General features: G+C 49.5%; 1 protein-coding gene across 3 annotated transcripts; it reads left to right on the top strand.

Moving 5' to 3' along the window:
* The first annotated feature begins 1,774 nt into the window (after positions 1-1,774).
* Positions 1,775-17,949, top strand: TCEA2 (transcription elongation factor A2). Of its 3 annotated transcripts, XM_052683604.1 has the most exons (11): positions 1,905-1,984; positions 3,473-3,552; positions 4,567-4,629; positions 5,222-5,327; positions 6,376-6,466; positions 11,745-11,878; positions 13,323-13,379; positions 14,027-14,181; positions 14,508-14,654; positions 16,987-17,058; positions 17,646-17,949. In XM_052683604.1, the coding sequence occupies exons 2-11, from the start codon at positions 3,484-3,486 to the stop codon at positions 17,652-17,654; spliced, it is 903 nt and encodes a 300-aa protein (XP_052539564.1). In that variant the 5' UTR covers positions 1,905-1,984; positions 3,473-3,483; the 3' UTR covers positions 17,655-17,949. The 3 variants fall into 3 exon arrangements, with proteins under 3 accessions (XP_052539565.1, XP_052539563.1, XP_052539564.1); XM_052683605.1 differs by lacking the exons at positions 1,905-1,984; positions 3,473-3,552 and adding an exon at positions 1,775-1,830; XM_052683603.1 differs by lacking the exon at positions 3,473-3,552 and having other exon boundaries at positions 1,844-1,984.
* The last annotated feature ends 2,008 nt before the right edge of the window (positions 17,950-19,957 follow it).

The raw sequence follows: 19,957 nt of genomic DNA on the forward strand, positions 1-19,957 counted from the left end.
CATTGACAGTGGCAGCGGTGCCTCTCAAGCGTTCCGCTGACGCCGAGGACCGGCATGACCCGACCCCACACACGGGACAGGCGGCCGCCGGCTGCCAGGGACCTACAGAAGATCTCCTGGCTTCTTCCTGCCTAACAGAGATGGGCCAAAATGGCACCTCCTGCCCTATGGCCAGACCCTGCCAAGGGACAGAGGCTTTTCAGATGCTCTAAAGGCTCCAGACTGCGAGTTGGAGAGGATTTGCGTTTACAAACATGGGACCCAAGCCAAGAAATTTCAAGGTAGTGCCAAACGTCACACCAGGGAGAGGGGCTGGAGCTCAGGTTTGGGCTGGGGCCACCTCTGCTGGTTTGTGGGCAACACAAAATGTCTCGCGCACATCTGGGGAGCAGCTCTTGCTCAAGGGGATCCCAGATTTGTCCAACTCAGTGTGAGCTGCTATAAAGCAACATCTTTGAGTACCAAAAATGCCATTGTGGCAGACAGCTATCCCCAGAGATTTAGCACCAATCTGTTCCATTCTCCCCACTTTTGTGTGCTGATTTAAACTCTGGCCTCGGCGACTCGCTGTAGGAGAGAGCGGGGTTGTGGCTGAGCTCAAGGATCCCTGCTTCCCAACATGGAATTCTGCAGCTCGTGGCCTCGTGTAACAAATCCCTGCATTCAGCTGACTTGCAGCCTGCCAAGGCAGGACGCAGCAGCTATTTACCAGCGTAATCAGGGCTCTACCAGCAGCAGCAAGGAGACAGCATCCAGCCCTTGCTGGAGCTGCAGCCTGCTCGTGTTTCTTCTCCTTTTCCTTCTCCCAACCACTGACACGTTGCGTTCTGACGAAGTGGCTGCGCAGGAGGCATCGCAGCTCTCCTCCTGCCAGGATCCAGCTGAGCAGAGCAGATCGATGCTTGCGATGAATCCCAGGAGCAGACATCGCACAGCACCCCGGGGACATGCCAGCCCTGCACAGTGTACGAGTGCCACCTACAGGGTGGCTCCAGGGCCCAGATCCCAAACCATCCGACGGGCTCACGCTTCCCCCTGCACCCCATCACTCCTTGTTATTCCTTCAGGCTGAGCTGAACAGCCCCAAATCTCAATGTAAGGAAGCAGTAGGTCAGCGTGGTGCTGAAAGTGATTGAGGCTTGATCGCTGCTGGAGCAGCTCGTTTGATTTTGGGATTCCCACTAGAAGAAATGTTGTCCAGCGGGTGCTGGGATCACCATCCCTGGAGGTGTTTGGGAACTGTGGAGATGTGGCACTGAAGGATGAGCTCAGTAGGCATGGTTGGGGGGGAGGGTTGGACTTGGGGGGTCGTGGAGCTCTTTCCCAGCCGTAATGATCCTATGATTCCCCAGCCACGATCCCAGCACACTGCTGGCTCACAGCCCATCTCACAGCTGCTGCCATCCATCGAGCTCTGCCCACCTGGCCAGGCGCTGGGAGGGGCAGAGAGGGCACACCTGTGGGGAGCTTATAAAGGACACAGCTTCACAGTTAGGACCCTCCAGGGTACAGCTCGGGGCTGGGCTGGGGAGTGCCAAGCCAGACTTAGGGGCTCAGCCCAGCCCAGCCCACGGCGCCTCACAGCCATATGCGCTCAGCCCCTAAGTTCGGGCAGCCCTAAAATGGCGCTGGGGGGGAGCGGGGCTTGCGGTTCCTCCATGGGGGTGGACTACATTTCCCAGCGCGCCCCCAGCGGGCGCAAAGCATGCCGGGAGCTGTAGTCCCGCCGCCTGGCCGTGCGCGGGGAGGAGGCGGGCGGGAGCCGCTCGGACTACAAATCCCGTCGTGCCCCGCGCGCCGCCCGCTCGGACTGCGGTACCGGGGGTTGAGGTGAGCACCGGGAATCGCCGCCGGCCCTCCCTCCCTCCCTCCCCCGTCACACCCCCCGGGCCTCGCCGCTACGGGGAGCGGAGCGATGGGCGGGGAGGAGGAGATCGTGCGAATCGCCAAGCGGCTGGACAAGATGGTGGCCAAAAAGAGCGCGGTGAGTGGCGGCAGCCCCCCTTCACACACAGGCACACAGCCCTGCAATGGGGAGCGGGCAGCTCCCCCACAGCCGTGCTTTTTGGGGTCCCCGTTGGGAAGGACCCTCCCCGCCTCCCTCCTTCCACTCTGGGTTGGGGGCCCGCCCTGCTGCCCATCTCCAGGCCGTATTTTGAAGGGGAGGGGGGGTGTCTCCAACAGCCGTCATCGCTGTGTTGCAGCCCTGCCCTCTCCCCCCGCCTGCCCATACCACAACCCCCCCCCCCCCCCCCCCCGTCCCATTGCAATGCGGGCAGGCCAACCCTGTGCCACCCAATGCCCGTTTTTGAGGGGAGGGCTCTGTGTCCTCATTGTGAAGCCCATTTACCCCACGTTGTGCCCTCCTCCCCTCCCCCCCTGCACCCCGCAGCTCTCTGCTTTTTTACTGAGCAGCACTCCCAACCCTTCTTCCCCGTTCTCTTTATGGAGGAGGAGGGGGGGGGGATCATAGAATGGCCTGGGTTGAAAAAGACTGCAATGATCATCGAATTTCAACCCTCCTGCTATGTGCAGGGTCGCCAGCCACCAGACCAGGCTGCCCAGAGCCACATCCAGCCTGGCCTTGAATGCCTCCAGAGATGGGGCATCCACCAACAACCTGTTCTAGTGCCTCACCATCCTCTGCATGGGAAACTTCCTCCTAATATTGAACCCTGGCACATCCTTGGGTGACCCCCAGTGCTTCTGTATCTCCATCTTGCAGACCTGTCCCAAAGAAGCATTGCTTCTGTTCATTGCCAACAGCCTTCAGAGCGTGGAGGGTTTGGCCATGCTGCTGTCTGCCTGCTGTGTGTCTCATGGGGTGTGTAGTGGCTCCCTGGAAGAGGGGGGGTGCTGTAGCTGCCTGATGGGATGTGTCAGTGTGTCAGCTTCTGCTTCCAACAGCATGAGCTGTGCCATGGAAGCAAACTGGGTGCAAGAAGGGCTTTACACCTGGGTTTGGACTAAAGGGAGTGGGTTTGGGGGGATGGGAGGTGATGGGTGGTGAGGTGGGGAATGGATTAGGGGAACAAATTTTGGGTTATGAGGTGCTGGGTGCAGCTATGATGGGTGAGCCTCTGGGTGTTGGGCTGAACACTGGTACCTGTGTAGCTGCTGTACCAACAGGAGCTTGGGCTCAGCACAGCCTGTGATGTCTGTTCCTGTTGATGGAAGGTTTGCAACGCCATTGTTAAAATAGGAAAGAAGTAACTTTGCTGAATTTCTTTCTGAGCTTCACTGAGAAGGAGGCAGTTTCTTAACAGAGTGGTATGCAACCTTTCCTCTTGGTTGGCGTTTTATCTGTTTATTGTGTATTGGCTAATTTGCAAACTCTTCCTGCAGGGTGATTGCCTGGAGTACCTGTTTGTTGCTCTAGTTTGTGTGGATCCCAATTGGCTGTTGTTGCCCCAAATGTGGCTCCACTTCTGATAGCAGAAGCATGAATCACCACATCTTTTTGTATGTTAAGGGCCGGATTTAATGGAGTCTGTTACTGTTGAAGGAACTGAGAAGTCTGAACCTGCCTGGATGGGAAGCTGCTCATTCTGGGTACTGTGATGTGTGGCTTATGCTGGCGTGAGTTACTTCTGTGTGTGCTGAAAGCTTTCCTTCTGCTTTCATTTGGCTTTCTCAGCCTCTGTTCTCTAGGGTGGCGCTGGCAGCTGGATTGCTTCCTGCAGTGGATGGGAAACAGCCCTTGTGCACAGGGAGGAGGGAATGCAGGGCAGTCTGTGCCACTGCAACGATGGGCCCTATAGGTCTTGTGCTGTAGAAGAGCTTGGAGTTGTTAGTGTTGGAAATGAGCTGCCAGTGGAATGGAAACGGATGTGGACACTGGAAGGTCTTGTTTAATAGGAGGGGATGAGGAGGAGCTGGCTGAATGGAGGTGGGCTTGCTCCAGGCTGTGATCTGCAGAGTGCTGCTAAAAGGAGACGTGGCTCATGTTTCTGTTCCTGCCATTTGTCTTACCTTGTCTTACCAATTCTAGGCACCTGCAAGATTGCTAGGCAGATTTTCAGGATTATGGGATGTGAAGCTGATGCAAGAAAACCTTATATAATGAGTTTCAAGCAGCCAGCTCTTTAGCTTTGCTGCTTGGTGCTTTGCTCCTGGTACCAGCTCGTGTTCTGAGCAGAGGGGGATATCAGTGTCCCCACTGGGAGGCAACCACATGCAATTTCAAGTGGTGGAAAGAGGATACGGGTAGCTGTGGCTGTAGGCAATGCTTTTGAGACGTAAGTGGGTGAGTGGAGTTCTTGCAACTCTGCTGAACTGTTTTTACAACCTAATGTCAATAAGCAAGGCTCACAAAACAGTTGGGTAGAATTACTCACGCCAGCCAGATGTGTGCTGAGATGGCAGTTGTGATTCAAAGTGTATTTTTCAGGCATTAGAGGTCCTGAATTTGGCAGGTGAAGGCAGTGACCTAATGCTCAGCAGCCTTGATGATGTTTTAGGGAAGAACTGTTGTCTTTGATTTCAACTTTCTAAATTTATTCCCAAGCTGTTGCATTTCTTTACTGAATGCTGAGGCACCCATTCTCGACCTCTTTTCTTTTCCAGGATGGTGCAATGGATTTACTGAAGGAACTGAAGAGTATGCCTATGACTTTGGACTTACTGCAGGTGAGTTGCACAGTTAGGGTGCAGAGCTGAAGGCTGCCTCTGGAGGAGCACAAAATGCTTTTTAAGTGAATGTAATAATTTATTCTGCCTTCTTGCCTTACTCCAAGCATCAAAATAAATATTACCTCTAGAAAATAGCTCTGCACTTGGGTGTTGGGCATCAGTAGCTTTAGGCAAAAGTGTGCTGCCTGAAGCTTGAGGCATATGCTCAAATTCCTCCATAGATCCTCAAAGTAAAAGGGAAGATGTAAATGGTAGTGTGTTGGGGTTGGGGGAAGGAGTTCTTTAAGTCTTTGTAATGGTGATGTTCAGGACATCAGGGAGATGTTGAACAATAACAATTCAGAGATTAAGAGGCACAGTTGGGGTTCTTTCACTCTAAACTGAAACGACTCAGGTGTGTTTGTGAGTGATGGGTTGCCCAATCTGTGAGCAGTCCCAGCAAGCTGGGCACTGTCATGCCTTGCTTCTGGAGTTGTAAGGAGCTCTTGGATGTTATGTATCTTGGTCATTGTTTCGACTATGCTATGCTGATTTCTGAGTTCAGTTGGTAAGGAGTTCTTGAGTGATTCATGTGCGTGCTCACTTGCAGTCCACCCGCATTGGTATGTCAGTGAATGCACTGAGGAAGCAGAGCACTGATGAAGAAGTGATAGCGCTTGCCAAATCGCTCATCAAATCTTGGAAAAAACTTCTAGGTAAGAAAATAATCACGTTCCTGTCAGATTCCACTTGCAAAGGTGCTGGCTTCAGTGGGAGGCTGGCTTTCTCAGGAGGTCTTGTGCATCCATGTAGAACACTCTAGAAAACCGGCCTTTGAAACTGCGCTACCTTTGGGGTTTGATCTGCTGCCATGCGTACTGGTTGTTTGAGTTCCTGTTTGTCAACACAATGGCAGGGAAAGCTTCAGAACTACTCTAATTACATGATAATTAGCAACGTTAGTTACAGAAACAGTATCTGTACTTTGAAGCCTCCAACCTGACTTTTGTGCTACGTGGCATTCGTACAGCGTGTGCTGTCAGCCTTGTACCTCAGCTTGGAAAGAGGAATGCTGGAATGGATTTTGGGTGATGACTTGGAGAAAGATCTTAGTTTAACAACTTGCAGACAAATTCACATTGTTTTCTGCTGGAGGGGCCTTCATGATGGTTGGCACTGAGCAGAAGCTGCAACTGGGCTCTCCACATCAGGGTTGATGCGTATTTGCTTGGCTCAGACAATTTATCTCTGGATGAAACTAGTTCTGCAGTGTAATGAGAGCCATCTTCAGGGTTGTGCTCTTGGCTTTCAGCAGCACTTCGGAAGTGCGAGACTCCCAGAAGGGCCAGCTCTTACTGGCCTTCAGATGATGTTGGCTTGAAATACTGCATTTGGTGACACTTTAGAGAACTTAATTCAATCTGTGCTCAGCAGCCGGAGTCTTTGAAAGGAGCTTTTGTGATGAGGCAGGTCTTGTGAGGAAGCTTATCTCTTGAGGAGGGAAGGCCATTGATCCTTGCTTTCTGGTTTGGTGGGGAAAGCTTTTGTTTAAATTAGCTTCTACTTGAAGGCAACTAAAAGTTCTGCATGCAGGGCCATAAAAGCTTCCTTTGTCTTTTTAAAATTCTTTTTGTAGAATAACTTGCCTGGAGCCAGCTCTGTGAAGTTTTAGGATGTTGCTTAGTGTATGCAGGGTTGCAGTGTAGAGAGCAGTTCTGAACACTTTCGCTTCCAAGTTTGCTTTTTCTTTTTGTCCAAATTTAGATGCTTCGGAGGAAAAAAGTGAGGAGAAGAAGAAGAACCTGTCCTTGCCAACATCTTCCTCAAAGGAGACTGGTAACTCTAGAGACCAAAGGTAATGCTTCCCTTTAGCTAGAGATGATCCTGTTATCTAATTGGAATATTCTCTTAGCATCTTACATGAGTTTTCACTGCTAAGTATCTCAGCTGAGGATTTTGTGTGCTCAAATTCCTGGTCAGGGTCACTAGGAGTCTATAGGCTTCCTCAGTGGCGAGTTGTGTGGTGTTTTTAATATTGAACTGTTATGCAGAAATAAACATCTACAAAAGACAGTGGCTTTAGTGAGTTTTTTGCTTTTATTCATGACTTTCCATGTTTTCTGTCAACTTTTTCATTAATGAAATGCTTCTGGGTTTTGTTGCATTTTGTGCTTTTGCTTATTTCTAACTCTGAATTCTTCAGAATTACCTTTGGCCTTTGCAATCTCAGGTTATGGATGGGATTGATTCATCCATCACTATATTAAAACTTCCCTTTCTCTGTGTTCTTCCCAGCAGAAGTCCTCTTTTCACTCTGTGCTGGTGTCCACCCTCTAGCAGGTCTGCTGCATGCTTGCTCCGTACCACGTGTTGAACGTTGCATCCTCTTTCCACTGTCCTAAACATGCTAAGATGTTGAGTGGAGGCAGTGTGATCAAAGGGGAGAGGGGAAAGGTAGGACCAGGTTTTACATCACACCTATCAAGAGGCTTGCCTCAATCCCAGGAGGATGGGTTTGTCACAGGTTTGTCACTTAAACAATACTGCCTGTTTCCTAAGTTTGCCAGAAGAATCAGAGTCCCAAGTCCCTCTGTTCACAGTTTTAGGTGTTTGTGGCCTGTTCTCTGCTGGTCACTTTCCTGTCACTCCATCCTTTGCTCCTCTGCTTTTGTTTTTTTTTGCTCAGATCTCTCAGGATCAGGATTTTGGTGTGAGCTTTCTCGCCCTTCAGAGCTCACTGCCCAGGACAGGTGGTGGGGACAGCTACTAATGCTGAGCAATGTGACTTAATTTACGTGTGTCTTTGGTGACCTCACTTCCAGAAAATGTGAGAATGGATTTGGGTGTTGCAATGGAAGTTTTAATAGAGGAGAATTTGCAGTCGGAGAACCGGGTGTTGTAGTGTGATGTGAGCAAGAGCTGTGTGCATCATGTTTCCAGTGGCTCTGGGGTGTGACAGTGGTACTTGGGGTTAAAGCAGTAGGCTGGGATCTTCCAGGTGCTGTTCCTTCTCCCGTTGAGAGGAGAAAGCCGTTTAAAAGCTACAAAGCAGTCAGTGATAGATGAGAAGGGCTTGTTTTGTAATTAGTCTGAGCGATATCACCAGCTTTGTGATGCAAATACCTTCTCTTTGTGATCTTTATCCTCTATAAAAATGCAGAGTACTCCCTTCCCCGGCGTGTGGACGGGTGAAAAATCTGTTGTAGGTTTAATGGGGATAGGAATTGAGTCAGTGGTTGAGGTAAGAGCCTTTGAGCATCCCCTTATTGGTGAAGGGAGGCAGCTGGCTCTTCTGTGTAAGGCCAGGAGCTTGTCAGCTGGGCCTGTTGGGGGAAGGGAATGATACCATTCAAGCCAGGAAGCAGTACTGCAGTTGGAAGAAAAAAGGAAACTTCAACAGGATCCTGGCTGTAGGCAGTGAGGCAACCCAGCCCTCCTCTTCTTTCTTGGGCAGATGGTTGTCATGGGATGTGTGGAATGGAGCTTTCTGGTTTGTGCTGCTACCCTTACACTGCGCCTCGAGGGTATGCTGCAGCTACTGCTGCTTTTTCCCCTTGATCCTTGATGTATGTTCCTCCTCCAGTCTTTGGAATGGTAAAGCATCCCCTTGGTTGTGAAGGATAAACAGAAGCAAAGGGAGGAGCTCAGCACAGATCCAGCATAGCTCCTGGTGTCAGGCTGAGGTAGGCTCTTTACAGAGTGCGGTGCTTATTCTCCAGTGCTGCAAAATGAACTGTTAATCTGCCTTGGAAAAAAAGCAAAAATGTTAGCAGCATGAGTTCTTGGCTTTGCTCTTTGAAGTGATGAAAGGAGCCCGACTTGCTGCTTGCAGGTTCAGATGAGGCTGCAATCGAGGCACCGAAGAGATCAGCTTGTATTCAGATACTTCAGCCACTTGTTTTGATAGATTTTGGCTACGTCTTCCTCTTCTGTCAGGGAGAGAAGCCCAAATAGCTCTTGGCTTGTAGTTTGTCTTACTTTCTGGAGCACAGATGTAGCAATCCCTCTGTAGTGACTGGAGAGCTAATGCTGCTAGACCTGCGGGCCCCGAGCCAGCCAGCGTGGGGCTGGCACCTGCAGATTGCTGTATTACTGTGATCCTCCGTGCTGTAGCACTTCCAGCCATCACAGTAGTACATCTTAATGGACAATGTCTAATCTTTCTCTGTCTCTGGCAGCTTTTTCTTTTCTGGGGCTCTCTGAAGCTTTTATTGGGAAGTTCTGGATCTGTGGCCTTAATTCAGCTGTTCCGTGAGATTTTTCCTTCCAGTGCAGCCCTGAGTTCTGTTTGTAACCCCTGGCTGTTGCTTTGCACCATTTGGTTCTAGCATACATGCGTGTTTTTGTGTGTGTGAGAACTTTTGTTGTCTGGATAGATTTACAAGCTCCTTCTCCTGTTCAACAGGAACAGTGTGAACCACAAGGATTTCCTGAAATAAGTCTTCTTGGTGTCTTTGAGGTCTATTTCCCACTATTCTAATTATAAACTAACTTCTGAAGCTTAATAAATAGCTCTCTGTACAGTCTTTGGAATGGCTCAGGAGCCTGTTTGATCTAACTCAGCAGTGATCAGTTGTCATCTCAGGGTATGTACAAGGATGCAGGCAAAAACTGCTGCTCATCAGCTGACAGAGGTGGGATAACCATGCAGCTTATCTAGCTTTTTCCACCTTCAGGGAATGAACATTTGCTATTTAAACTGATATGAAATATTTAATAGCATTTAGAGATAGGATCTTACTAAAATTAAAAGACACAGGTATTACCTGCGTCCGTGCCCATGGTAGCTTGAAGTTTGACTTCAAGTGGGGCCTTTCTCTGAGCTGCTTTTTGACAGCCCTGTAGGAAACCCGCAGGGTGTGAGGTATTTTCAGAGCTGCCTTTGGTATCTTCCAATTCATAACTCGTGTTTACAGTTTGAAACTTGGTGTTGATCAAAACCTGTCTTGTTAAGATTGGTTTGTTTCATTATTCTTGCAAATACAGGGGATTTTTCCCAGCCATCCACATTTGTGACAAGTTTTCAAGTATTTCAGTGTTCCTCCCAGTACTCCATACTGTAAGCCACTCTAATCCTATCAGTGTTTTCTTTCCAGGCTTTTTGCCTTTGTTCTTTGGGAAGTCTGATTTTTCCAAGGCATTTTCTACAAGATCAGCTGCAGTTTTCAGATGAACTTGAGTTGTCATTTGCTGCATTCACTCTCATGTGCAACGTCTGTGATCTGTATGTAGTTCCTTAAGTACAAAAGTACCTGGTAGCAATTTGTACCCTCCAGAGAAAAGATCATCATGATTGATTATTTGCAAGCTAAGTTTTTTTCTCTTGTCATGTATTCCATGATTCTATATGTAATGTAAATTCTACTGAGTGCTTGTAGCTGTTTTGACACCTAATAAATCTGTTTCTTAGTAGCTTGGTGCAGTGCTGCCCAGTAAAACTAGCTGGCAACAAGTCTTTATTCAGCTACTGGGCGGAGTGTAAGTGAGCTGACAACAGGATTTTCAAAGTGCTTCTATTTCATCTGAGAGCAAAATGAATCTTCCGGCCCTGCTGTGACCTGAACAGCATCCTCAAGGTGCACTGGTGGGGGCCCTTCTGAATAGGGCCCAGTGAGGTTCTGAGCTCTGGAAATCCAGCAGCTCTGACGATGATCTGAGGGCTCTGAGGCACTGCAGAGCCAGACAGGATTTGGACTCGGCAGCAGTGGGGTCCCTGTGCTGAGTCCCTGAGGCTGTCTGGCTGTGCACATACAGCTGTGGGTTCAGAAGGCTTGCAGCTCAGCTCTGCCCTGCTGTGGGCTAACTGATCCCTTCCTGGGCAGTGCAGTGGAAGTGCTTGTTGATGAGAGATTTCTCCTGGCAGAAAGCTGGCAGTAGTGTCCCGACTTCTCAGCGATGTGCAGCCACTTGTATCTCAAGGAAACACAGCCAGTGTGGTGTGGCTGAAATTTTCAGGGTTTCTTATTTTTCTGGTTTTTCTCTTACTGCATTGATGTTACCCAGACACTGGCAATAAATACTGCGCGTTTTATGGCCCAAACACCAAAGTCAGAGCAATCTCTGCTGAAAAATTGGCTGTTCTACTGCCTAGATATGAGGAGGGCAGGACAGGGGGAGGAAAGATCTATAAAGTCATCTGGGAGTCATAATAGCCCCAGTTGTTTTTTTTTTTTCCTGTGGTAATTGCAAGGCTAGCTCTATGTGCACATGTTAGGCTTTATGGGTAAGATACTTCACTGTGGGTGGACCCCGAGCTGAGCTGCTCCGTGGGTATTCCTCCAGAAAACAAATCTGAGCCTGTGCAGTGCTGGAGCCTGCTGCAGTGTGGGGTGGTGGCTGGGTGCCCTCTGGCTCTCCTGGCAGATGAGCTGGCTGATGCAGTCCCAGCAGGCAGATGTTTGCGTTTCCCTGGCTGTGCCTACAAGTGCTTGCAGGTGGGAAATGAAGGTTGTTTTTGCAAGGGAAGTTGTATTTGTTAGTGCTGTGTCCACCTGGCACCTGCGTGATGTGTAGGGGTGCCCTTGTATGAGATGAGTAATCAGAGGAAAAAGGAAAATCCTCTTACATATTTTGCTGTGTTTCTTTTTATATAGCGGAGCTGAAGGAGCTGTTTTTTTTTTCTCTTTCTGAGCACAGAAAGCCCTTGCTCTGCAGAGCCTTGTGTAGGTTTCTCTGATTTCTGCTGCAGAACCCCTGTGCTGTGTTTCTTGTTGGTTACAGAGAGCCAGTGTTCACTTCCCACCGCTGGCATCTCAGCGTTGAAGGACGTCTGAGGAAGTTCTGAGCACACTTGAGTTACTGACCGTGTCCTTTGGCTTTGTGCTACTTTCACATGATGCCTGGTGGTTCAGCAGTTGTGGCTTGTGTTCAGTAACCAGTTGATTGGCAGGCCTGCTTCATGGATTAAACCTCAACTTACTGCCAGCAGATTCCACTGGAGAACTCATATCTGGGTTGGTGGTGTTGGCTGCTGCGTTGCACTGTGTGCTGGTTTGGAGCATGTCTTTGCACTGGTATCCTCTGACTGTTCTGTATTATAATTAACAGGGTGCTTGGCCACATGCCTGCTGATCCCTTCTCTGCTCTCAGTGACCCGAACTGAGACATTCTGATAGGTGAAGTTTCTCTTTTAGCTCCAACAAAAGGCAGGAGCCTCCGAAGACCCCGACCACCCCCAAAATCACCACCTTCCCCCCGGCACCCATCACATGTGATGCTGTCCGCAACAAATGCAGAGAAATGCTGACAACAGCTCTGCAGGCTGATGGTAAGTGCTGGGCAAAACCCTACTTTGTCTGAAATGCTTCTCAGCTCCCAGTGAGTTCTGATAAGCCTCTGCATGTGGGTCAGTGCCAAATTTGGATCCTCTTAGATAACGCTTTTCTGGAGCAGCCTCGTTAAAAGGCTGTTGCAATCAGTTTGGTTTGCCATCACCCTTTTGTCAGGCTGGCTGGTGTTGCAGCAGCTGTTGACACTTGTGTAGGAACCTGATGTGTCAGGCAGTGGCAGTTAAGAACTTGGGGTCGTGTGGTCTTCTGTTCTGCAGCCTGGGTGGGTGGGTCTGGCCAGAAGTTTGATCTTCAGGTGTGCAGGTATTTGCTTCCCTTTCTAGGTCTCAGTCTTACCTGATTGCTGTAAAGTGAAGCTGCCATCTCTGCCTATCCTTGGGATGCAAAGTGAAGCTGTAACTCATTATACGGAATGTGTCGGTAATGGTGCTTATGCCAGCTGCCTCCTGCACTTAGACTCTCCTGTATATGTGGGCTGGAGCTGCTTAAATACAGTGGTCCTCTGTGGACTTGGAATAGAATAAGTTTCTCTTCCACTCAGAATGTGCTCTCTAAAGACAGAGGCAGCTGCAGGTGCTCAGCATCTCTAAAGTCAGATTTTAAACACCTCAAGCTGAATGTATCCTTGAGACCAAGTTGCAGATCCTTTTGGAAAACTGGAGTCTGTCTAAGCACTGCAGTTTTATTAATTTGAAGCTAGGGAATGTAGACAGCAGATGGAGAGGTTCATAGAGTCATCATTTCTAGCCTTTCTGTGTGTGTGTGCTGCATTAAATACCCTGTGTAATTCTTAGAAGAGCTCTTTCCATGTGAAGCCTGGGAAGCAGTTCCCTCAAGTCTGCTGCTAAATTCAGCCCCGCTCTGCACTGCTTTCCCCTGCTTCATGGTGTTGGTTAACATACCCAGTGTATAAGCTGATAAGTTTTTGCTCTCTGTGATGCTGTTTGACTGGTAAAAAGCAGCATGTGAAAGAAGGGAGGGCAGATGGAGCCTGAGCTGAGAAAAGAAATGAAGGCTTGACTCTAATGCTGCGTGGTTTAGACTCTGTCAGATTTTGTCTGACTAGAACTACTTCTCATTGACACCAATTTCTGCTGAGAATGAATTCCTTCCAGTTTAACTGTGGCAAAAATACATTGGATATGGGGAAAGTTACTGTTGAAGGACCAGCTGCTTGTTAGCCTTGTGGAGTGCAGTCCATCCAATGGAGAGATGGAGGGCATAACTGGCTGGGTTTGTCTGCTTTTGTCACTGCTGCTCTTGAAAGGGTCAGAGGGTGCCTAGAGCAAAGGCCAAGATGCCAGTGATGGAAGGAGCACGTACACCAAAATAGCAATCTAGAAGTTGTGTCTTCAGTATTGAGCCCAGGGACCCCTTGCCTAGTTGGAAGTCGTTGATCTCTTGTTTCTCTTTGCCTTTCAGATGACTATATTGCCATTGGTGCTGACTGTGAGCACATAGCAGCTCAGATTGAAGAATATATCCTTGCTGTACTGGGCTTTCTTAAGGGCCTGCATGTCTCCAGGTTGTGATGTTAACGAGCACAGAGGAAGAAGGGAGCACTCAATCTTGTGTAAATGTTCTGATGGACACAGTTGGTATGATTGGCACAGATATTTCCTTCCCATTGACACCATAATGGGTTTGTAAGATACCAGTTTCTCCTTCCTATCAAAATAGTGTTTCCTGCTTCTAAAGACACACAGCAGCCCTGTGCTTCTCTCTCAAGAGCACTGTGCTGATATGAGGCAGAAGCAATGGGGAAGACAGCAGTGAGTGTGAAGTTACCTGTAGATTTGAGATCAAGCCAAGAGCTTGCTTGGTTTGGGGGCTGTGGGGCAGGGGGTGCAGCTGCACTCTGAGTGCAGGGTTTTATGTCTGCCTTGCTGAGAGGGTGGCTTGAAGAACCAAGCAAATTGAAAATCAAGATTATTTCAATGTGGAAAAAGTCAGCATTAAAGCCTTTGGGATTGTGTAGGCATTCATAGTGTTAACTTCCTAGAGCAGAAAGTGTCTTTTGATCACAGCAATGGTGATCAAATAGCAATAGCTCTGCTATTCATGAGTGGTGTAGATGGTGGTTGGAAGCCTTTGGGTTGACTGGAAAGTCCTTGACTGCCATGTACGCATATACCAAGATATCAAGAACACTGACATGAAGTACAAAAACCGGGTGAGGAGCCGCATCTCCAATCTGAAGGACTCCAAAAATCCTGAGCTGAAAAAGAACGTGCTGTGTGGGGCCATTACTCCTGAACAGATTGCAGTGATGACCTCGGAGGTGAGGAAGCCTGAGCGGGTTTTTTTCTTATAGGGAAAGTGTCATATGGATTAGCTTTGGAGCAAGGGGCTGGTCTGCTTGCCAGGGCTGCAGGTCTATCAGCAGCTGCTACCAGAATGCATGAGGAGGGGGCTGGCAGTGGTGATTGTGATGTGGAGAATACTCTGAGGGAACTTCATAGCATCCCAGGGGCCTGGATTGAGCAAGTAACCAAAAGTGAAAGGCCCATCTGTTAGGCTGATCTCTCCTGCTGACTCTCTTGAGTGTGGTGGGGAGAACTGGACAGATGTGACTTCATTGCTTTTTTTTTGTTTTGTTTTTGAAAGGAAATGGCCAGTAATGAGCTGAAAGAGATCAGGAAAGCCATGACGAAAGAAGCAATCCGGGAGCATCAGATGGCCAAGACAGGAGGGACACAGACTGACCTCTTCACCTGTGGGAAATGCAAGAAGAAGAACTGCACTTACACCCAGGTTAGTCTTCCTGCTCCTGTAGCCTCCACGGCATTGACCTCTGCACAGGAAATGATCTGTTGTGGATGGTCTGGAGCTCTTAGTGCTCCTCAGCATGGCAAAGATTTTGTTACTGGTGGGGAGAAGCTTTTGGTGCGCTCAGGGCACTCTGAAATGCAACACTGATGATTCTGTGGTCATCTTTTGTTGGGGCTTATGTAACTTTGTGCAAATGCTGCTCTCTTTCTGGAAGAGCTGGGCTTGTGTGGTACCAAGGAGTGTCATACCAGGAGTATGTCAGGGCTGGAAGAGCTTCATGTTGAAAGCAGGTGCGGGGAACAGGGAGGTTCAGAAAAAGGAGGAGTGGGTTGTGTAGAAGAGAGACTGCAGGAACTGAAGAAGGCATGTTGGTGGTATTAGAAGTGCAAACTAAGCACGTAGATGAGCTGTGGTTGGACAAATCCCAGCTTGTTTGAAATAAAAGCATTAAAGAGGTGAAATTATTAATAAGGAATAAGCGAAACTGGTGTGAGCAAGCAGAGGTGAGTTGTTCCCTTTGATGGACAGCTGCTGGAAGCTGTGTGCATTACCAGTGTGTGTTAGTGCCCATGCTTGTGCCAGGTGTTGGGAGATAAATGTGCCTTTGCTGCAAGTCAGCACCAACAACCTCATGGTTGCTGCTGTTTGCTGAGTATGTGTGCCCAAACTGTGTGCAAGAGCCAAGTGAAGCCCCTTAATGTGCTTGGGTGTGACATACAAACAGATGAGAGCCAGGCAGCTGACCCAGGGTTTTCCTCTGGCTGTCCAGCAGCTCTGCATCCCACAGACTGGCTTGGGTGAGAGGCCTGGCTGTGAGCACGGCCCAGTAAGTCAGCTTGCAGAGCTGCCTCGTTTGTCTTGGCAGCGCGTGGGACTCGAGTTTCACTTGCAAGCTGGAGTTTGACTGCTCAGAATTGGGGCAGATCACAGCAGTGTCTGTTAAATAATCAGAAGCTTTCCAGAGAAGAGACAGTCACTGGCATTAATGAGTTCTACGCTTGAGGAAGGTGGACTGGCATTTATGGAAGCACTCAGAGCCTAGCAGTATCATTGGGTGAGAATGCCAGAATTCAGCTATCTGGCATTCTTGAGGAATGCATTCTTTAGTTTGCATCGTGCAAATGCTGTGGCTCTTGCATGAGGTAATTACACATGTGGATCATCATAATTACCCCTTTGGCATAGTTCTGCTGTCTGATTTGCTCGGGGAGTGCCAATATTTTGGGTGCCTTGCGGAACTCAAATGCCATGAAAATCTGATTATCTTTTTTTTCTTAGCAAACTGTGTTTCTGGCAAGAGCTGGCCACATCTGGGTTAAATATCAGTTCTTTAATGACTCAAATAGAAAGCAGACTGGAAATGTGCAGAACCTGGTAACCCAGAGTATATCTCTGTGAGGCCAGGACGTGGGACTGGTCTGTAAAAGGGAATGGCTTGAGTGCTTTTTTATGTGTTCCTGTGGAGCACGTGCTTGATGGGCTGAGGGTTTTGTAGTCTCCCAGCCAGCTGCATCCCTTCCCGGGACGCAGCACTGCTGTGGCTGCATGCGCTGCCAAAGCCACCCACAAAGAATGAGGGGTGAGAAGGGAAGGCTGCTGCCCCAAAACGAGTTGCTCAGATGCTGTCAGGCTCGTGCAGGACCATTAGGCCGCGTCTCCTCAAGCAGCTGCTGCTGAATGCTGGCAGGGTCATTTTCTTGCTGTTGCCTTTGTCACAATCATAAAGAAAAAGTCGTAGCAGGGAGATCAGAGCCCCTCAGGTGCTTGTGCAATCCCTTGAGTGGATGTGGGGCTCTCTTGCAGCAGTGCAAGTCCCTGTGTGTGCTCCTGGCTTGGGGAGACGTGTCCCTGCTGTGGTGGCCGTGTGGGTGACTGTCACGTGTGTGCTTTTGTGTCTGCTGGGGCATCCCTCCAGTTCCTATCAGTGGCCTTTTAGTGCCAGAGCTTTCAGCTGCTCTGGTGTTTACCCACTGTACCCTAGGAGTGCTGGCAGGCGGCCGTTGATGCTGCTTGTCTAATTTGTTGTAATCTAAACAGACCCTGCGAAGCTTGGTTTAGCTGCAGGATCTGCAAGTCTCCTGATGGTCTCAGAACATGTGAGGACGCGTGAGTTCCTGTGTAAAATAGCCAGATTCATCGTACACAGAGGCTCTTTGCGCTCCCCACCCCTGATACCTTGATTTCTGACAGCGTGACCGGATGGTCAGCGTGAATCCCTGGTTGCTGGGGAGGAGGGGGGCGAGGAGCTGCTTTGTGACCCTGCTGTGAGGGGCGCGCGATGCTCACCTGTGCTGTCCTTTGTGTCCTGCCCCAGGTGCAGACCCGCAGCTCCGATGAGCCCATGACCACCTTCGTCGTGTGCAACGAGTGTGGGAACCGCTGGAAGGTAGCGCACCAAGGATATTACTGGCACTGAGGGGTGTTAGGGTGGCTCTGCCCGCGATGCTGCAGATGCTTAGCTGCTCTCCTCAGATGTGCTTGCCAAACGCTGACTAGCTGTAGCGAGTGATCTTTCCTCCCAGCACAGAGGCAAGAGCTTCTGGGTTCATCCCATCTCTGCAGACCAGCTGGGGCTATGTCTCGCTTCTCATTCCCTCTCTATCCTTCCTCACATTCCCTCTTCTGCCATGACCAACTTCACAGTGCTTTTCATGCTCCTTCTGCCACCCAAGAGATGGTGGCGATGACATTACGTAGGATTTTCAAACTGCTTTTATACTGTGTGCAGAGCTCAGATGTGAGCAGAAATGGCACTGCTAGCAAGTGCCAGAGCCACGGCTGAGAAATTCACTTAGGAGCTCTATTTAGCCCTTACTGTGGGGGCTGAGCCCTGCCTCCAAAGACCCCCCCAAGCCCTTGCCAGCTTCAGAAACAAGACCATCACCTGGATCCCTCTTCTAGGCAGCGAGCGCATGACCTGCAACTCCCTCAGTGAGGTTTTCTAATCAGGGTTTAAACTCCCTTCTCTTGCAGTTCTGCTGATATGTGCCATGGCCCGAGAGCGGCAGCCAAACACAGATCTGAGTGCAACCTCCATACGCCAGCTCCCACGGCAATTGTGTTTTGTGTCCCAAGTGAGTTTGCATTGTCACGTACTGAGAGAGCAGCTGCAGGGAGGCCTGCCTCTCTGTTTGGGCCTCGGTGGAGAGAGCCACAGTTGTGGGCTGACAGTGGCAGGAGAGCTCGCTAAACACACTTAGTCATTATTTTCTCATCTAAGCAAGTATGGTCACTTTTTCTTCAAAACTAATATTAAACATTTTTTGTCAGTTTCTGACTTTTATTTGCACAGCGCTTTGCATTTGTTGTAGAGCTGCATAGAGGCTCAGAAGTGTATCTGGATGGGTGTTGACTGATCCATGCCTGGACCACGAGACAGCAGAAAGCTGCTTGTAAATGGAGATAGACCCTCAGTGTGTGAAAGCCTGCTTCTAGCCAGCTCTTAAAAGCGAAAACATTGGGCCAATCCTGGAGTGGCTGGGTGGCAGTCCTGGCTTTCCTTACCTTACTGAGACCTGTTGACAGAACAGGACTTTTTGGGCAGTGATGACATGCAGCTGCCCAGATCAGTTGGATGTTGTAGCATTCTTGTGATTTTTTGCATGGTGTTAGATAGCTTGTGATATCATGCCTTTAAATGCCAACAGCACAGGCTGCTGCAGAGATGGTATCAAGAACGTTGCTCTCCACATTGTAACAAACTGAAAACAAGGTGACTCCAGTCACCAGAAAAACCAAATGGTTGGTTTGGAGGAGCAGGGCAAGGGATCCTAGCAGCCAAGAGCTCCCTTAACATCTGGTTGGGCAGGAAGAGCCCAGCAGATCGTTGCTGTTCCTGCTGGCTAAGCTGCTCCCTTTGACTGTCTGCTCCTGATTGCCATTGCAGGGAATGTTTGAGGTGGGCTTGTAGCTGGTGCTTGCAAGGGGGGTGAGATGAAGAAAGCTGGTAGCAAAAGCAAGCTTCAGATGGCAGCTCTGGAGGTGTGACCTTGGTGGGAGTCTGCAGGATCAGGCTGTTGATGGGAGGATAACTGCAGCCTGCTTTTCCTTTCAGTAGTGTTTGATCTTGGTCTAAGACTTAAAATCCCTCTTCTCTCCTGGGTTTCCTAGCTTCTAACTGAGGTGATGCAGCTCTCCAGGGACCTCCCTGTATGGTCACCTCTACTTTTGTGCTCATAAGCAGCACGGGGCATTTGCAGTCGCATCAATAGCATTGCTCCCATTTCAGAGTGAAAAAGCAAGTATTTCCATTGGCTTTTCAGCATGCCAGACAGCAGACATTTAGCAGAGACCTTGGAGATGTTGGGAGGGGAGTGAGCAGCCACATGAAAGCGATGGGAAACGTGCTTGCAGCCCCTTTGAGAGCTGTGTTCCTCTCGAGGCAGTGATCCCAACAGGATCCTTTGCTCAAGGCTTTCACTTGATGGGGTGAAGCCAAGTCTCCCAAGAAGGAAAAGATTCAAAGATGCTGACAACTTGTTAAGCCTCACGCATCTTGCAGCGGATGGGATTATTCAAGCCAGGCTTGTGAGGGAACAGTGTCCTCACAGTAATGCTCAAAAAACCCTTCAGGATATAAAACCAAAGCTGGCCAAGGCTCTCTGGCTCGTGCACTGTGAACAGGAGCCAGCTAATTACCAGTTGCTGTTGCTTTTCTCGTGTTAATGTAAGAACAGGAGTGGAGCCTGAGTGCAATCCTAAATTTACATATGGAGGTTGAGAAACAGAAGGAGCTCCTCAAAAGCTAGGGGATAGCACCTTGTCTCATGGCATTCTGCTGTGCTTCTGGGGCAGTCAGAGGGTGGGAAGCCATGGGATGAAGAGGGATGGAGATTCACTGACAGGATGCTTAAGTGCTAGGATGGTGAGCAAGTGATGCCACAGCTTACCTGGTGGTGTAGGGTTTGTGTGGGGCTGTCTGTGGAGGATCCAACCTGCCTGCTGACCTCCTGGACAGCATTGGGGATGCTCTGCAAACCCAAACGTGAAGGTGAGATCTCTGTAATGCAGGGTGTGGTGCTGGGGGGCCTCTCACAGTGCTGGCTCCACTCAGTGCCCATAGGGAAACCAGCGTGCTGCACCTCTGTGCCAGGGCTCCTGCTGCTGAGCTGCTGGTTAGCATCACTCATTAGCGCTGCCACACTTCCATCACTTGAGGTACAAGCAGGAGCAGTGCCCTGGGCAGTGAAGCTGTTGCTTTGCTGCTTTTTGTATCCACCAGAAATGCTCTCTTGGTTCTTAATGGCTTCTTGGAACAGGATGGGAGCCCCTGCTGTGGGAGCTTG

The sequence above is a fragment of the Tympanuchus pallidicinctus genome, unplaced genomic scaffold, assembly GCF_026119805.1.
Source record: "Tympanuchus pallidicinctus isolate F22 unplaced genomic scaffold, pur_lepc_1.0 scaffold20, whole genome shotgun sequence".
Classification (NCBI taxonomy): Eukaryota; Metazoa; Chordata; class Aves; order Galliformes; family Phasianidae; genus Tympanuchus; species Tympanuchus pallidicinctus.